Raw genomic sequence first — 16,008 nt, forward strand, 5'->3', positions numbered from 1 at the left:
TAATAATTCCTATGTATTTAGAAATGATAGTTATTTGTCCTGATGAAAGAACCAGTGGCGTGCCGTCATTGGAAGCGGTGGAAGCGCCGCTACGATTGTATTTTCTGAAAAATAAATACATATTGTGCGATTATTTTCATATAATTAAAATTAATATTTTATTATAACCGCATTATGTATCTTATTACAAATTTCTATACTACACGTGAAAAAAACGATAAGATTGCTATTATATATTCGAATATTAGTGGCGGGATGGAAGCGCTGTATTGTCAGCTTCCAAACAGCCAGATTATACTCATTCGCGCATGCGCTTGACAGAGCACCAACCTCACCCGGTTTAGCTGGTGGAAGCTACACACGTATAACGCTTCCAATTGTATGCAGGACCGGTCCTAGGCTGTTAGCCGCCTGCCTGTTAGATGTTTGGCCGCCCTGGCCCGATTATGTGAATCATGAGTAGATTTATAACTCAACCCAACCGATAAGAATTTACTGGTATGATGTTTTTATGATAGTTCTGTATAATTGACAGGAATTTTAAAAAATCCATTAAAATATTTGATATTTTTATTCTGCTCTCCCATCTTATATTACTTACGGATTTCAATGTTAAACCAGTGATATTACGATTTCGTACGTCCCATCTATAAGGAAATGTAGAAAAAAACGTGTACAAATCTTGTACAATGTTAAAAAATTAACTATTACTTTGGCAGCATCATTTACAACTAAATTTAATGAAAGATGCATAAGGTACAAAAAAGCGCTAGAATTTATTTTCCTTAAATTTACGATTTATGTATCCGTTGTCAGAAAAATTTGTCTTTCCACTTTTTCCCAAGACTACAAATATTCAAGTACAAAGTAACCGGTTTCGACTTATTTCTACTTAAGAAGTAGTTAAATAATTAAGAGATTAGGGAATTGGGGGACATAATAAAATCCTGCCGAAAGTACCGGAATTTTACTTAAAAGCTTAACCGAACCAATCTCTAGCCGAGTACAGCGCGGACTGATTTGTTCGTAATATTGGATTTTATTTTTCCAGTTCAATGAGAGTGACCGAAAAATTGTAAATTTTGGAAATTTTCGTGGACCCTGGTCCTAAAACGAATTAGTTAGAAAACAAATGACGGACAATCTATTAAATTTAACATATTTAGATTTTTATAGCTATGGCGAGAAACATTTACAATGTACAACAATCTTGTTGCCTCCTTTGAGGTATACGAGTGATGCGACAAATAAGGCATTTGACATTGATTGGTATCGGCACCCTCGGGATTTGGCAGCCCACGTGCATGCACTTACCAGGACTGTCTCTGATTCCACCCATTAGTCGCTCGTAGGGAGCTATTTGACTAAGTGGATTGTTTTAAGATTAAAAAAAGAAGAAAATTTTGTTATTTTTATGTACGTTTCTTTGCAAAGCTATATTTAATTATAATTTTCTTTAAAAGTATATTCATACAATTGAAGAAGATTTTGTACCGGGTACGAGTATGAACTGTATATCCATCACACATTTTATTTCACCAAGTAAGTTATTATTTTATTTATAATTTTAGCCCTTATATCGTGGCTAGCGATTCAGAATGTAATCGTGATATTAAAAATACATTTAGAGAAGTCTATGGTTTCTACTGGCTTATCGAACAAACGATACGAATGGAACCAAGATCATCACTGACGCGCAATTAACTGATTGCTCCTGGAAGTCAGCTTCTCACAGAAACACAGCTTCCCTATCATCAAATGTCACGGCACGCCACTGGAAAAAGCATAATTAGGAAGAAAAAGGTGCCATGATTTCTGATGACTGGTGAAGACAGGAAAGGGAAGATCAAAAATAGAAAGTTTTGCTGATGTAATACTTGAATGGCTCTTATAGCGACAGAAATAGGCCTATTTTTCAGGTATATGAAGCAGAAAATATCCGTCGCCGTTATACGCATATGTACAGGTACGACTTATGCGCAACTTGGCATACCAATCAAAAAGTTTGGGTGCCACTGATTTAGACAATAAGCGATTATCCTTATATCCACAGACCAGAGATTGGATACGTTTAATTTGAATTCAATATAAATTTTTAACAAATCATAACTTAAAAACTGAAAAAAATATCTTTTATGAATTTTTATACAGTGCAATCTGGTTATTATAATCACGGATAATGTTATCAATCGGATATTGTTATCATAATCAGTTAAAATTTTTAGCAGTTATAAAATTTGTTTAAAATAATCGCCTATTATAATCAAATTTCTGCTATTGTTATCAATTGTGATAATTACACTCGGGAACAAATAATAAGAATTCTTTAAAAATTCATCCTAAATGGATCTTCGAAACTTACTATTAATCGAAGCATATCATTTAATATTTACATACTAAGCTGTAAGAGAATGACTGGAATTCTTAGTAAATACGTGTACTGTGGATATTTATTTGAAGCGTAACTTTGGACAGTGGTGTGATTGGTTAATTTTTAACAACTGGTCCACTTTAGGGGTATTCAAACAACAGTTTTCTTTTTTACTAAAAATATTTTCCGATTGATGGCGTATTGTAGTGTCTGTGGCCAATCTGTGTTTTGTATTTAGCCATGATTATTATGTAATGTTATTAACACTTAATTCTTTATAACTGAGACAGTAGTGTGATCTAATCGCTCTGAAAGAATCTAATAATCGTGAAAACATTTAAATACAAACTAAAATAATAAGGATGTAATCAAATGTAGTATATCTGTGCGCATTTCAGTTAATAAGAAAAATAATCTAATTTTGTGAAGATTCCAGGAACATGAACTAATCAACAATCGATAAACTTATATTGGAATTTATTTTTAATTATTATAAAGACTAAGTAAATTTTCCTAAATTTAGTTTCGTAAGGGGCCCGGTTCCATACCACCCGCCCTATTACTAATTCGGCCAGCCTCACAACGGAAGCCATTGTGGTTTTGCTAAAAAAAGAAGCCCTTCTAGTGCCTATAAGGAGGAGAGTTTAAAAAAAAAAAAAACAATTCGGAATAGACCATCACCTGAAAAATTCCTCGAGTTTTCGACCTTGCCCGGATTCTCCACAGCGGTAGGCTGATGCTTTAATCACATCTGCCGTCCGGCCTCACTGTAATACACAAAATTGATGTTGATTACTTTAGTCCATATCATAGTATCAAAAATCCTATTCAATCGAACTCTGTCCGATTTTTCTATCATAAAGAAAATTTTCGTAGAGTATATAAAACTTCCAGAATGAAACAATACAGATTCTTTAATTTTTATAATTACAAATTTTATTTTATTTTTTCATCTCTTCGATTTACTATGCATTTCTTTGATTAATAGACCCGGGGGTCCTGCCACTGCAACAGCTATTGCTTGAGAAATGTCTACGGGTAAAAGGTAAGCTTTGCCTTTTCCTTGTATAGATTCTCTTGCAACTGCCGAATTTATGGACGTTCGAAGAAACTGAACAAGGCACATCATTATCCACTGTGAAAATGATAAAAGAAATATTATTGTAAAATTTCTTTTGGGTCAATTGAAAATTGAAAACGTGTTTCTTACCAATAAGAGGAACGGGAACAATGCAGAAAGGGTGAAAGATCTAATGGTATTTCTGAGTTTGACTGTAAGTTTTCCTGCACATCCATCTTCATAGAACGAATGATTCGTTGGATCGTATTTATAATTGGGTCGAGGTTTCACAACGTGTTTATGATAGCAAGGAGAAAGTACTCTTGGATTGCAGCAGCTAAATGGAACTCCCCGAGTGTTGAGCTCTGGGTCCATAAATATTTTATTTTTCTCTGATATGGATTCTGCTGTAGAATATAGCCTGAAAACACGATTTTTATGTTTAAGGTTTATTGTAACTTCTATGTTATTCATGTCGTCTGCAGGAGATGCATGAATAACAGAGGTTACAATAAGCCTTAAACACATGAATTTTCTCTAAATCTATCTTCTATATATATAAAAACGAATGTATGTCTGTCTGTGTGTGTGTCTGTGTGTCTGTCCTTCATGCATTACCACACCATTTATCCGACTGCCATGAAACTTCGGGAAGTTGTTTAATACACTCCTGCGAAGGTTTGTGGCATATGTGAAGACCACCATTTCCCCCCTTTCAAAAATATATTTATATATGGATTAAGCCTTTCATGTCCAACAGATGGCGCTAACTTCCGACGACTTAAGTTTGCTTTTCTGTGAGGCATTATGCTTTTCTGTGAGAATGGACTAAAGCAGATCATTTTCTATCTATCTATATAAATAAAATATAACGTTTGTTTGTTCCTACCGATTCCTTTGAAATTTTGACACCACGTTGCATTCGAATACGCACGTGTTTTTATATAATATACATGTCGAAATTCCCCCCACTGGGGGAGAGGGACAGGATTAAGGCTTACTGTGAAGAACTTGGCTTCTATTATACTATTTTAGATGCGGTTTTTTGCGTTTTTAATTGCGTTTTAATAGGTGACGTCAACAGAATATACACTAAAAAGGGATTTTTCGATATTCCCCAGCGGGGAAGAGGGACAGGATTAAGGCTTACCGTGAAAAACTTGGCTTCTATTATACTATTTTAGATGCGGTTTTTTGCGTTTTTAATTGCGTTTTAATAGGTTACGTCAACAGAATATACACTAAAAAGGGATTTTTCGATATTCCCCAGCGGGGAGAGGGACAGGATTAAGGCTTACTGTGAAGAACTCGACTTTTATTATACTATTTTAGATGCGTGTTTGATTGCGTTTTAATAGGGTACGTCAAGAGAATGTACACTAAGAAGGGATTTTTTGAAATTCCCCCCACGGGGGAGGCGTTATACATTTATAATAGATACATTTTGAGCCACAGCAACGCGTGGCCGGGTCTGCTAGTTACATTATAAAGATTCATTATGTTTTAAGATTTGTGATTAAAGACATGCGTAGGGATTATGACAGTGATACCACGACACCGCTTTTAAACCATACTCATCATGGGTTCGGCCAGGCCCACAATAAGAACAGGGCCTTCAAAAATATCTTACAAATTTGGCCAAAGGATTTGATTCTCGTAACAAACAAAAATGCAAAATTAAATTCAAATCGATAGCGATTTATATTTTAAAAAAGAATTAAAACTCACTCCACAAATTTGTCATCTTTTCTTTTCCTTTCCGGAGAAACAAGTTGTAGAGGATACCAGAACGACAGTAACCAATCTTGATGGTCTGAAACTCCGCAGCATTTATAATGGAATTGTAGGCGATCTATTTGTATTTTATTGGATAATTTAGTACAGTAATTATCAAGAGCTTGAGTCATTCCCTTCTTCACTTGATATATGATTTCTCCATTATGTTGATGGAGGATGATCATGTAAGCCAAATTCAACCAAATGAAGACGAAGAGTACGAAAATCAACGGAAGATAAAATCTTTTGGATTTGGATACGTGATTTTTCTTAGAACAGCGGAAATTTACAGCGATGGAAAATAAATAGACCATCATTTGTACGCCGTTGAATATCAAGATGATAAGGCCTAAATTGCTGGTATCGTATTCTTTGCTGACGAGGTGAGCGATCTTCTGGATTGCTGTTAAAACGTATATACCGAATCCAAAATGGATAAGGCAATGAAGAAATAAGGCGGTGTTAGAAAGTACGAGAGTTAATGCCAAACAACGTCTACCAGATTCGCTAATTTCAAACGTACAACAAGGCATTTTGAAACAAAACTAATGTTTTAATTATTGCTATTAAACTATTATTAATTTACATTTTTAAATATTTTTATTAAAATTAATAATTACACATTTTCAGTTTTTGTTAGTCTGACGAGACAATCGGGTAATATTTATTTTGTTTCGAAGTTTATTCGCCAGGGTACGCTATTACTCGCTACGCGCTCTGTCGTCTATAATTGAATATGGTGAGTTATTTTTGCATCTCTAATGTAAATAATTGCTTGTTATCTATGTAAATTTAATAAGAATACGTTTATTTTTCCCTTGAATGTCTTCGAAGTATAATTTAGCTTGAGTGGATATATTTGTTTATGGTAAAAAGCTTTTGTGTAGATTTAAAATGATAGACATGTGACTACATCCAAGATGGCAGCCACGTGTTTTATTCACGTTTCATGTCACAAATATTTGTTAAGCTTCGTAAGAGCATGTATGAAGAATATTTCAACAATTATAACCTCATATATAAGCAAATCACAAACTTATATAATCTACTATTTAAGTGTGATAATTCTTAAATCGCTATTTAAACATCATTTTATTAATAACTTGACATACAATCTGTAGCTCCTAATAGAAGTCACAGCTATAGTAGTTCAGGTAACACAGGTTTTAGCGATTATTAGTGTATGATGTAGGTGTGAAGAACATTCAGAGCATAGTGTCAGCCACATTGACAAATACTGAGATCTGGATTGATATACGTGGTACGATCCAAAAGTTCGGGGAATGCAGTAATCTATGACAACAAAAGCATGCATTTGAAGTTACAGCGTATGAAATGGATTCTACCAAACCACCTCTACGTGTTCAGGTTAATTTCACCCATGTCATGTGACTAAACCGCGAGTGCTGCTGTTTTTTTCCGGAGATAGTTACCTTTGTTCTGCGATGTAATCAAAGTGGAGTTTCAAGAACAACCTCCAACATTTCGACTTCACCATGACCTTTCACTGTAGAATCACTGTACACCTTTCTTAGCAATTTTAAAATCTCCGTAGGTGTTTTACCTAAACGCTGACAAAATTTAATGTTGGAGGTTGTTCTTGAAACTCCACTTTGATTACGTTGCAGAACAAAGGTAACTATCTCTGGAAAAAAACAGCAGCGTTTGCAGTTTAATCACATGACACGGGTGAAATTAACCTGAACACGTAGAGGTGGTTTGGTAGAATACATTTCATACGCTGTAACTTCAAATACATGCTTTTGTTGTCATAGATTACTGCATTCCCTGAACTTTTGGATCGTACCATGTATATCAACATTGTAAACTGTCTTAAGTGATCAACAGAAATATGTTTTCTGGTTACTTATCATCATCATATTTATTTAGAATTAATAAAAAATGATATTAAAATATTAATTTATTGATAAATTTGATATTAAAAAAATCTACATAGACACAAAACTATATAAAGACAACTTGGTGATGTTTTGAACATTTTTGTGCCAGGAGGATTAAGTTCTGTGGAAGATGTGCAAGTGTCAACTTCAAAGATGTTTATTAGCAAAGGAAAACTTGTGGTTCTAAAAAAATTCATATATTTTTATCTTTGGAAAACGTATTTTGATATCTTATACTTGCTTGCCATTCAAAGTTTTTGGGTTGTGTAGTGAATTGTGTTAGCTTACTCTCAAATGTCCAAATTTTCCAATTGTTTTGTTATTTTTCATTATTCTTCATAATCATGGCTTTTGATTGTCATATACACCATGGGTGGTCATAATAGTTGTCACATCTCCTATTGGAACAGCTACTTTTAATATAAAATACTATCTCTGGTCATTAATAAATGTCACATAACTTTGACTATTCATTCAAACTCCTTAGCTTCACAAGTGCTATTTTAAGTTGTGAGTTTTGCTTATAATCCATGTATATCTCTCTCTACATAATAATAAAAGCTTTTAGTGAAAAGGGTTCCTTTCATCAAGAGATAATTCAGAATACATTTAACTTTTGCCTGATTCTAGCCTAACTTAATTGTTTGGGAACTACAAAGGACAGCTTTGAGATGTAAGCATGCTAAGATTTTCAGTTTGAGAAGACTATATACTAAGGTGATCAGACATCCCGGATTTGGGTTGTTAGTCCCGCATTGAACACCATCCCAGAAAGCGTCCCGCATTTGTTCATGTAACATTTTCAACATGTTCGTAAGTTGTCAAGAGCACAAAGTTGTTTTCTTTTACTACTAGCAGCCCAGGACACTCCCTAGTGGGCGTTCTAGCAGCAACGGTGTCATTCCATGGTATAAACAATAAATTCCTATTGCAATAATAATATACTGAATTTATTATTAATTTAAATAATATCTAGGGGCACCTCAAGTGGCCATTCTAGGCATACCATGACAGATATACAACAGCGCCATCAAGTTGTGGAAAAAAAAAACGTAGAGTTATTTTTAAGTTTATTTATGCATTTACATATTTTTCTACTAAATTATTTATTAATGAATTAGTTTTTATTATTATATATACAGGGTTCCTACTCAAATTTTTGTTTTGAATTCCCTGACTTTCCCTGATTTTCCCTGACCAACTTTGTCCAAATTCCCTGACCCTCACATTTCTCACGGTATGGAATATCGACATAATAAAACAGCATTTTATGTACTGCGAACATCGAGTATATCTATCCCTCTTTTTGCCTAGTTGTATGTTTCAAAGACTGCCACATTAAAAAAATACAGTATGCATACATCCTGTAGAAAAATGTATGATAGAATCCACAACTTCAATGTAATGAAAAAATAAGCAATTTACAAATGAAACATGAGCTTTTTATTTTATCATTATTTATCAATATTATTTGTATGTAAATCTAGTAAATACAAGATAGAATACTGTTTGTTGATTTTATGCTTTGATATACAAATAGTACTGTACTGTACTTAAAATGAACTCTTGACTTAGAAACACATAATTTTAAAATCTTTCGACAAAAAGAGTAACTTTTTTTAAACAGCAACATAATTTTAACAAAAAGTTAAATTTAAAAATTTTCAAATAAAGCATTTGTTCCCTCATAAAAAAAATTGATTATGTAAAAAAAGAAATAGTTTTCTTTTGTCAACCACATTATTTCAAAATGGTGTAAAAATAGATTGTATATAAAGAGGGATAGGTGTAAGTTTTTACTATAGCTTCTCTAACAAATCCACTAAATCTAGCAAAAAATTAGCTGAATTGGCAACTCATTAAAAGAAAAAAAATGTTTTGTTGCTGCCATTTTGATTTTGGTTTTGGTGTAAAGGCCAGAGTTTTAATAATTATTTTTAATAATTTTTATTTATTATTTAATTTCGCATTAAATTTGCTTAAGAATGCAGACAAAATTTATCTATTTTAACCCTTAATTACAAATCTTATAATTATTGCAAATCATATCACAAACCATCTTTCTCACTTTTATAGCAAATTTTAATAAATGAACTAATGTTTTCAGCAATCTTAAATAGCCTTCTTCAGGTTTAACATAATTTCAAACGTCAATTAGAACATAAGATTTGAAACTTCACATTTCACTTGTGAGATATGATGACTCTTTTCCTTTGGGAAAATAAAAGGGATAAAGTTAATTCTCGCAACGTCAGGAAAGTCGAGGGACTAATAAGTTGTGGGAAACATGGTACAGACGGACGAAGACACCTCTTTACCATTTAACCCGTTTATTGTAAAAACATGCTTACAATATAGCTAAAGTTGTCTTCGTTTCTCGTCTTAAGTTCATAGTGGCGGTAGTGGAATCCGGAGCAATGTTCAGTGAATGATCCGGAAAGGAAAGTTCATTTGATTTCTGTTTGATGTCTAGCACTAACATATATCACTCGTGTTTTTCCTGAGTTAGAAAAGTCCTCCTTTTGAAAGGCAGCTGTTAATTTGTGGAAGGAAAAGGTAGCCCTCAATCGTTTCCTGGATTGGTTTCGGACCATCACCCACACTTTATGATGGGGATCTAATGGATTCTCCGATTTACTTACGTCAATCGAAGAATCCGAGTTCACAGAAGTATTCATTGTCTTTTCAAACAATGGAAAATCCAACTCCCATCCAAATGATCAATCTTGAGAGCTGCACTGTCTTGACTATTTCTCAAGTTTCTATAAAAAAATTTTTACTCATTCCTTTTTTTTCATCTAATAATTTAATTTTTTTACGTTTTTCTATTTTAGTGAGACTTGTATTTCTATGACGTCATAGTATCACGAAAATTAGGATTCTTAAAATGTATGGAATTTAAATAAAATAAAATAAATGCACTCAAACCTGTTTTTGTGTGGTGGATAAGGACCACATAAAAGAAAACGCATTAAAAAACGCACGAGTAGCTATAAAAAATAGTTTTCGCAACACAAAAAGTATTTTTTTTATGCGGTGAATAGGGATCGCATAAAAAAAGTCTCACGTGAAAAATAACTCAAAATCGTACGAAATAACTAGGAATTGCTTCTTTAACTCCTTGGGCCTTTTTCTGCAATCTCTAATGGGGGAAAAATTCCTCTAAGAAGTTTATTTTTTATATTAATTATTTCCACTTAAATACGAATCTAACATTAAAAAAATTTGCCGGGAAATAATTCCCACAAAAAGTGGTTTTACAGAAAAACTATATAAAAAGTTTAAAGTAATCGTTAAAAAATACTTTTATTTGATAAATATAGCTGCAGGAAGTGTTATTCTTTCATTTAACAAGGCGTGAAATTTCACACCTGCAGTCTACATTTAACACAATATTTCTGATTTTTATGCTATTAAAATACGAGGGGACCGAAAAAAAGGTAAGAGAAAAAAATTTTACAGAAGTCAATTATGTTCCAATTTGATTGAAATTTTCATATACCGCACAAAAACAGGTTTGAGTGTACAGAAATAAACATCAAACGAAATTACAATTATATGTTAATAAAATATAGAAGTTCAGCGCATAGAATCGTAACTACAAATTTTTTTCTTTTGCAACATAACTATAAAAATTGTTTTGTTGTTATTTCGCACAAAAGATAATCAAATTTATTTTAATTTTTTAGTAATTTAATTAATTTTTTTTAAAAATTTACCAGCTTTTTAAATTTATAATTAATTATAAGCAAGTTAACATTGGTTAAACTATCGGATTACCTAGATCAGGGGTGGCCAACTTTTGTGCACATAAGATCTACTTTTTATCGTAAAAATGTGTCGCGATCGACTTGTTGTCATAGGCATAGTCTAAGTGGGGAGGGGAAGTGTGAAATACATACTATGTTTATACACTGTTTCAGTACGAAGTGAACTCACTGCTTGTGAGTCGAGTCATAACTGCATGCAAACAGTTGCGTTCGGTTACAAATATAATACACTAAGTCAAGACATCGCTAGCGATCGACCAAAATTGGCTTGGCGATCGACTTGTTGGCCACCCCTGACCTAGATGATTTTCAAAACGATAACTACAGTATATCTATTACAAGTATGATGCCTAAATTTGCCAAAATCAGTGGATATTTGTTACCCAACATTATTTCTGTTAAACTAATTATTAAACTATGTATCGAAGTTGCGGAAATTAACGGGAGAGGGGGAAAAATACGCTTGCAGTACAGTTCTTTTCAAGGAAAGTTGTAACAACACATGTAAAAAACTACTAATCGGCACCAGCATTTTACTGTAAATGTCGGGTAGCTATTTATAATTTTTTATGTTGTATAGTAATGTTTTAAACGTGAAAAACAACTAAATCACGGATTTTTACTGATCTGTTTAGCTATTTTGAAGTGAACAATCTAATAAATTACGATTTCAAGTTTTAAAAGTTTGTAAACTAATTTTTAATTAGTTATTTTTTATTCTAATTAACAAATTCATCTTTTTATAATCGCTGAATTATTAAAATTAAACACTATTACATAATAGTAGTTTATCCTGTTATTAATCCACAACTGTAAAATTATATGGCTTTAGAACGGTGAAAAGAGCCATTTCAGATTCAAAACGGATTCTAGTATATTTTCTTATTAAAGATTGCAGCATTACTTCTTCCGCCTGCAGATGGCTACGCTTAGTCAGCCATATTCAGCAAACGAAATCAACAAGGCAGTTAGGGAGACAAATTCCCTGACTTTCCATGACTTTTTCCAAAACTAATGAAAATCCCTGACTTTCCAGGTACGTAGGAACCCTGTATATATGTTGGAGGTCCACCCCACTTTTAGCTCCCACAACACAGAAGCATCTCGCATTTCAACCTAACATATCTGGTCACTTTACTGTATACAGTTTATTACCAAAGCATGAATTTTCACGAAACTCTTTTGACAAAAATCTATGAATAAAAGACTACATAAGTAAATAAGTTCCATATTTATGCCCATAAAGTGCATTAGTTTTATGCATTGTAGTTTGTGGTAGAAAATAAATTACATATTTTGTGTTGTTTCTATTATTAATTTTCCACAGTTTGTAGTGCTTAGAGAGGTTTATTCACGTCTATGGCAGGGATGGGATCTAATACATCGGGTTCTACAGAATGGGTGTTTCCCTATCCACATTTAGCTTTATGCATTCATATTCCAAATTCTTATTTTGTTTATTCTTTACAAAGAATGAGAAGCATTATTATTATTTTCCAAAACCACGGATTGGAGAATGGAATTCTTTCTCTGTGCTCTTCTTTCGTGCAGAAAAATTTTAATATGTTCTTGCGTGTATCGTTGCATGCAAAAATAGCTCATTTTATTCAAAGCAGTTATTCCTACAACCATACATTATGTATTTGAATTTGTAGCTTTGGAACATATAAAACAAAACTTATAATAATAATAAAAAATTGTAGATAATTTATATAATATAATCTAATTTTTACCCAATAACTTAACACTAGAATCAAATGTGTTATTGTTCTTCACTATTGACAAATTAATAATAGCATCAACTTCCTGTATTAAGAATATAACCCATTTTCTGATGTGCCACTGCAAAATGCCACTAAATGGTCAGTAGTTTTTTTAATTAAATTTTAACTACAAATAAAAGTTACTAGTGGTGTATAGTTAATGTGTGTGTTTGAATTTGTTCATATAATGTCATTATAAAAATTGCACTACTTAAACTAGCATCATCACTATGCTGCAAAACTCATCTTCCCGGTCCAAGTTAAGTACAGTAGAGTCCCGCAAATTCGACTTATTAGTTCTAGATTGTCGACGCGCAACCTTTTCTGCAAGTGGCCAGTGTGCATTTTTACTTATAGTCTGACTTTTGAGCTTTCCAAGCATAAACATTAACTGCTAGTACACTAGGTACTAACAATATATACTTTGTTCTCATTCTTTGAATTTCTTTGTCGCAAATATCGGCTTAAATACAGAAAACGAGAAAATGAAGTTAAATTGCCAAAGCTCCAGAGGCCGCGGGATGCTTGCAACCATCGAGACAAACCATTGCCAAGAAATTTCATTAGTATGGCACATCTTGGTATTGTATGGAAATTGAATGGTTTTGTAAAATCAATGGGCTCATTAATGTTACTTTCTATTTCTCTACTATTCTCTGGGATTTGGAGTAAGTCTATCATATACAAGGATACTGTGTGTTGTTTTTTTTTTTTTGTAAATAATACCGTGAAATAAAAAAGACAAATCTGTTGCTAAATACAGTTAAATCTCTAATAATGGCTGTCTCCAAACAGCAGTAATTTTTTTGGCAACATTTCTTTTGAAACACATACAGAATTTTAAAGGATTATGGCCATTGTTTGGAGGTTACATTTAGTGGTTTGACATATAATTGCAAGTGTTCATTATAACTTAACTTAATTAAATTTCCAAAATCTTAAAAAATGAATTGTTTATGAATATGTGCTCTGCACATTGCAATTCATAATGTAAAAATCCACCGTATTAGAGTAACATTGTCTTTTCAATGTTTGTATCTATAAGCAGACAACCAATTATAGTTATAAAAATGAGAATCATTTGTTTCGGTTACTTACCTTTAAAGGGTTCAGTATCCTCTTGATCGTTTTAAAAAGCTGACACATTACAAAATAAAATAATATTGAAAACAGCTTAATAGTGTAATAATGATAAAATGCATAAATGTACATTATTTACAGGGTTGGGCATTTAGTTTTGCATATGTTGCTTCCAGGACACCGAAAAGTCAATAGAATGATAGGTATTGTCCATTTAACGGGAAGAAGTGCAATCTTTCGTGCATTAACTGTAATTCTTTTTTTATTTTGAAAATAGCATTTGATAATGTATATAAATTCCCATTTCTTTCAGCCGAAAGTAAAGAGAGTCAAAGTCAGACCCGCCCCGGTGAAAAAATTAATTAATCCTGCAGACAGCAGAATGTAAGTACCCCTCGTTCTCAGACCCACCTTGCATCGCTTATTTTCCAAATTGTTCCTATAGTAATTAGTATCAGTCCCTATCAATGCTTGCGGCTTGCCTCGTCAAACACCTTTATTTCACAGTGATAAACATATTTCAAGAATGTTTAGAAACCAAACTGTAGAGGGGATAAACAATCCCAAATCCATCTACAGCTATTTGAAACAAAGGTATTTGACGATTTGGTAAAAGTACACCTCCCTCAATTTTAATAAATTTTCTATCCTTTCTCATTCAAACTAGTAACGAGAAAGATAGATTACCTCCACGTAAGAAGAAGAAACAAGATCCTCAAAAACTTGTGGTAAAAGAAGCGTGAGTATTCTTTGGACTCCATTTAAAAACTACAAATTTGTTCCTAATTCAGATTTCCGTTTCAGTCCGCAGTATTCGTCGGCACTCTACTTCAAATATAATACTCAGCTCGGCCCGCCATTTCGCATTTTGATAGACACAAATTTCGTCAACTTCTCCATCAAAAATAAATTAGACGTCATCCAGTCTATGATGGATTGTCTGTATGCCAAATGTGAGTTAATGTATTAACGGGCCTTCTGCATCTATAAATTTTTACTCACAGAAAATGTCTATATTTCAGGTATACCTTACGTCACAGATTGCGTTATCGGAGAGCTGGAAAAATTAGGAAGCAAATACAGAGTGGCATTAAGGTGATATTCTATTTCTGTATTTATTTTTATCTCTTTGTTTGTTAATGGCGTATTTAAATAATAGAATCGTCAAAGACCCGCGGTTCGAAAGGCTTCCATGCCTCCACAAGGGAACGTATGCGGACGACTGCATTGTGCAGAGAGTCACTCAGGTATGTTGAGATGGTATTTCGGCAAGGGCGGAAGATCAGAAATTTCATAAATATATTTCCCCCAAACAGCACAAGTGTTATATTGTAGCAACGTGCGATAAAGATCTGAAAAGGAGAATAAGGAAAATCCCGGGTGTTCCAATAATGTACATTTATCAACACAGGTACGTGGAAATTCACATTGCAAATATTTTAAAAATCTGCATGCATTAATTTTCTTTCTTTGCAGGTACTCCATAGAAAGAATGCCCGATGCATACGGAGCACCTAAATTGTAAACTGCTGTACACAATTAACAAAATAAATATATTTAATTTTCACTTTGCTGTTTAATGGTAAATGCTTTGAGGTACGAGGAAAAGAATTAAAGATTTTGGTCGTGTTTGAATGAAATCCACCGTGAAACCAACTGCTGTATGATCTTTATTACAAAAGGAAGCACTTTGATCCAGTTTTCACAGCTTCAATTGGATCTGTAAATTATTTACACAACTGATTCTATAAATAATGTTTCAGTTGTGAAAATACTTTGACACGTGCAAGATGATGCAAAACAATCTAATATATATATTTTTTTGGTTTTTTCCTTGTTTCACAAATATTCGAAGCCACAACCTAATACATTACATACATAGCTAGAATGCTAGCCTAAATTTTGAAGACTGACAAAAAAAAATTAAAAATAAAACCATTAAAAACGACAGTAAAGTTCGATCTAATATTGATTAATTTCTTGTATATTATATAATTCATGTAACAACGTTGACACGCTGCGTGTTAAAAATGAGTTGCCTGCGGGCGGCAAACCAAACTACAATAAATACCGCCGTCTTGAGTGGGGGAGTTTTAACGAGGATCGGCAAGACTTGTTGGAAATGATCCGGTTTACTCGCTGACGAATGCATGGAACATAACTGTACACTGTACAACAAAGCTCGTTTCTGTCTGCGGAAAACAAGGAACAAAAAAGTTGGCGTCGAGTTTTCTCCGTTGCAAAATCATTTATACAATGTGCATTTGCTTGTACTGTTGAAAAATGA

General features: G+C 33.0%; 2 protein-coding genes across 3 annotated transcripts; one reads left to right on the forward strand and one right to left on the reverse strand.

The window, feature by feature from the left end:
- Window positions 1-3,300: 3,300 nt before the first annotated feature.
- Window positions 3,301-5,773, reverse strand: LOC136978291 (photoreceptor outer segment membrane glycoprotein 2-like). The gene is made up of 3 exons (XM_067273993.1): window positions 5,160-5,773; window positions 3,582-3,852; window positions 3,301-3,506 (listed from the first exon to the last, which is right to left on the reverse strand). Exons 1-3 carry the CDS (start codon window positions 5,738-5,740, stop codon window positions 3,321-3,323), a joined length of 1,038 nt encoding a protein of 345 aa, XP_067130094.1. The 5' UTR covers window positions 5,741-5,773; the 3' UTR covers window positions 3,301-3,320.
- Window positions 5,774-5,897: 124 nt separating this feature from the next.
- Bka (FCF1 rRNA-processing protein Bka) lies at window positions 5,898-15,288 on the forward strand. 2 transcript variants are annotated; one of them, XM_067274001.1, is made up of 8 exons: window positions 5,898-5,946; window positions 14,035-14,105; window positions 14,389-14,460; window positions 14,526-14,674; window positions 14,744-14,816; window positions 14,881-14,968; window positions 15,038-15,132; window positions 15,198-15,288. In XM_067274001.1, exons 1-8 carry the CDS (start codon window positions 5,944-5,946, stop codon window positions 15,244-15,246), a joined length of 600 nt encoding a protein of 199 aa, XP_067130102.1. In that variant the 5' UTR covers window positions 5,898-5,943; the 3' UTR covers window positions 15,247-15,288. The 2 variants fall into 2 exon arrangements, with proteins under 2 accessions (XP_067130102.1, XP_067130103.1); XM_067274002.1 differs by lacking the exon at window positions 5,898-5,946 and adding an exon at window positions 12,645-12,740.
- Window positions 15,289-16,008: the final 720 nt, after the last annotated feature.

This window comes from Centruroides vittatus, unplaced genomic scaffold (assembly GCF_030686945.1).
Source record: "Centruroides vittatus isolate TY-2023 unplaced genomic scaffold, ASM3068694v2 contig_502, whole genome shotgun sequence".
NCBI lineage: Eukaryota > Metazoa > Arthropoda > Arachnida > Scorpiones > Buthidae > Centruroides > Centruroides vittatus.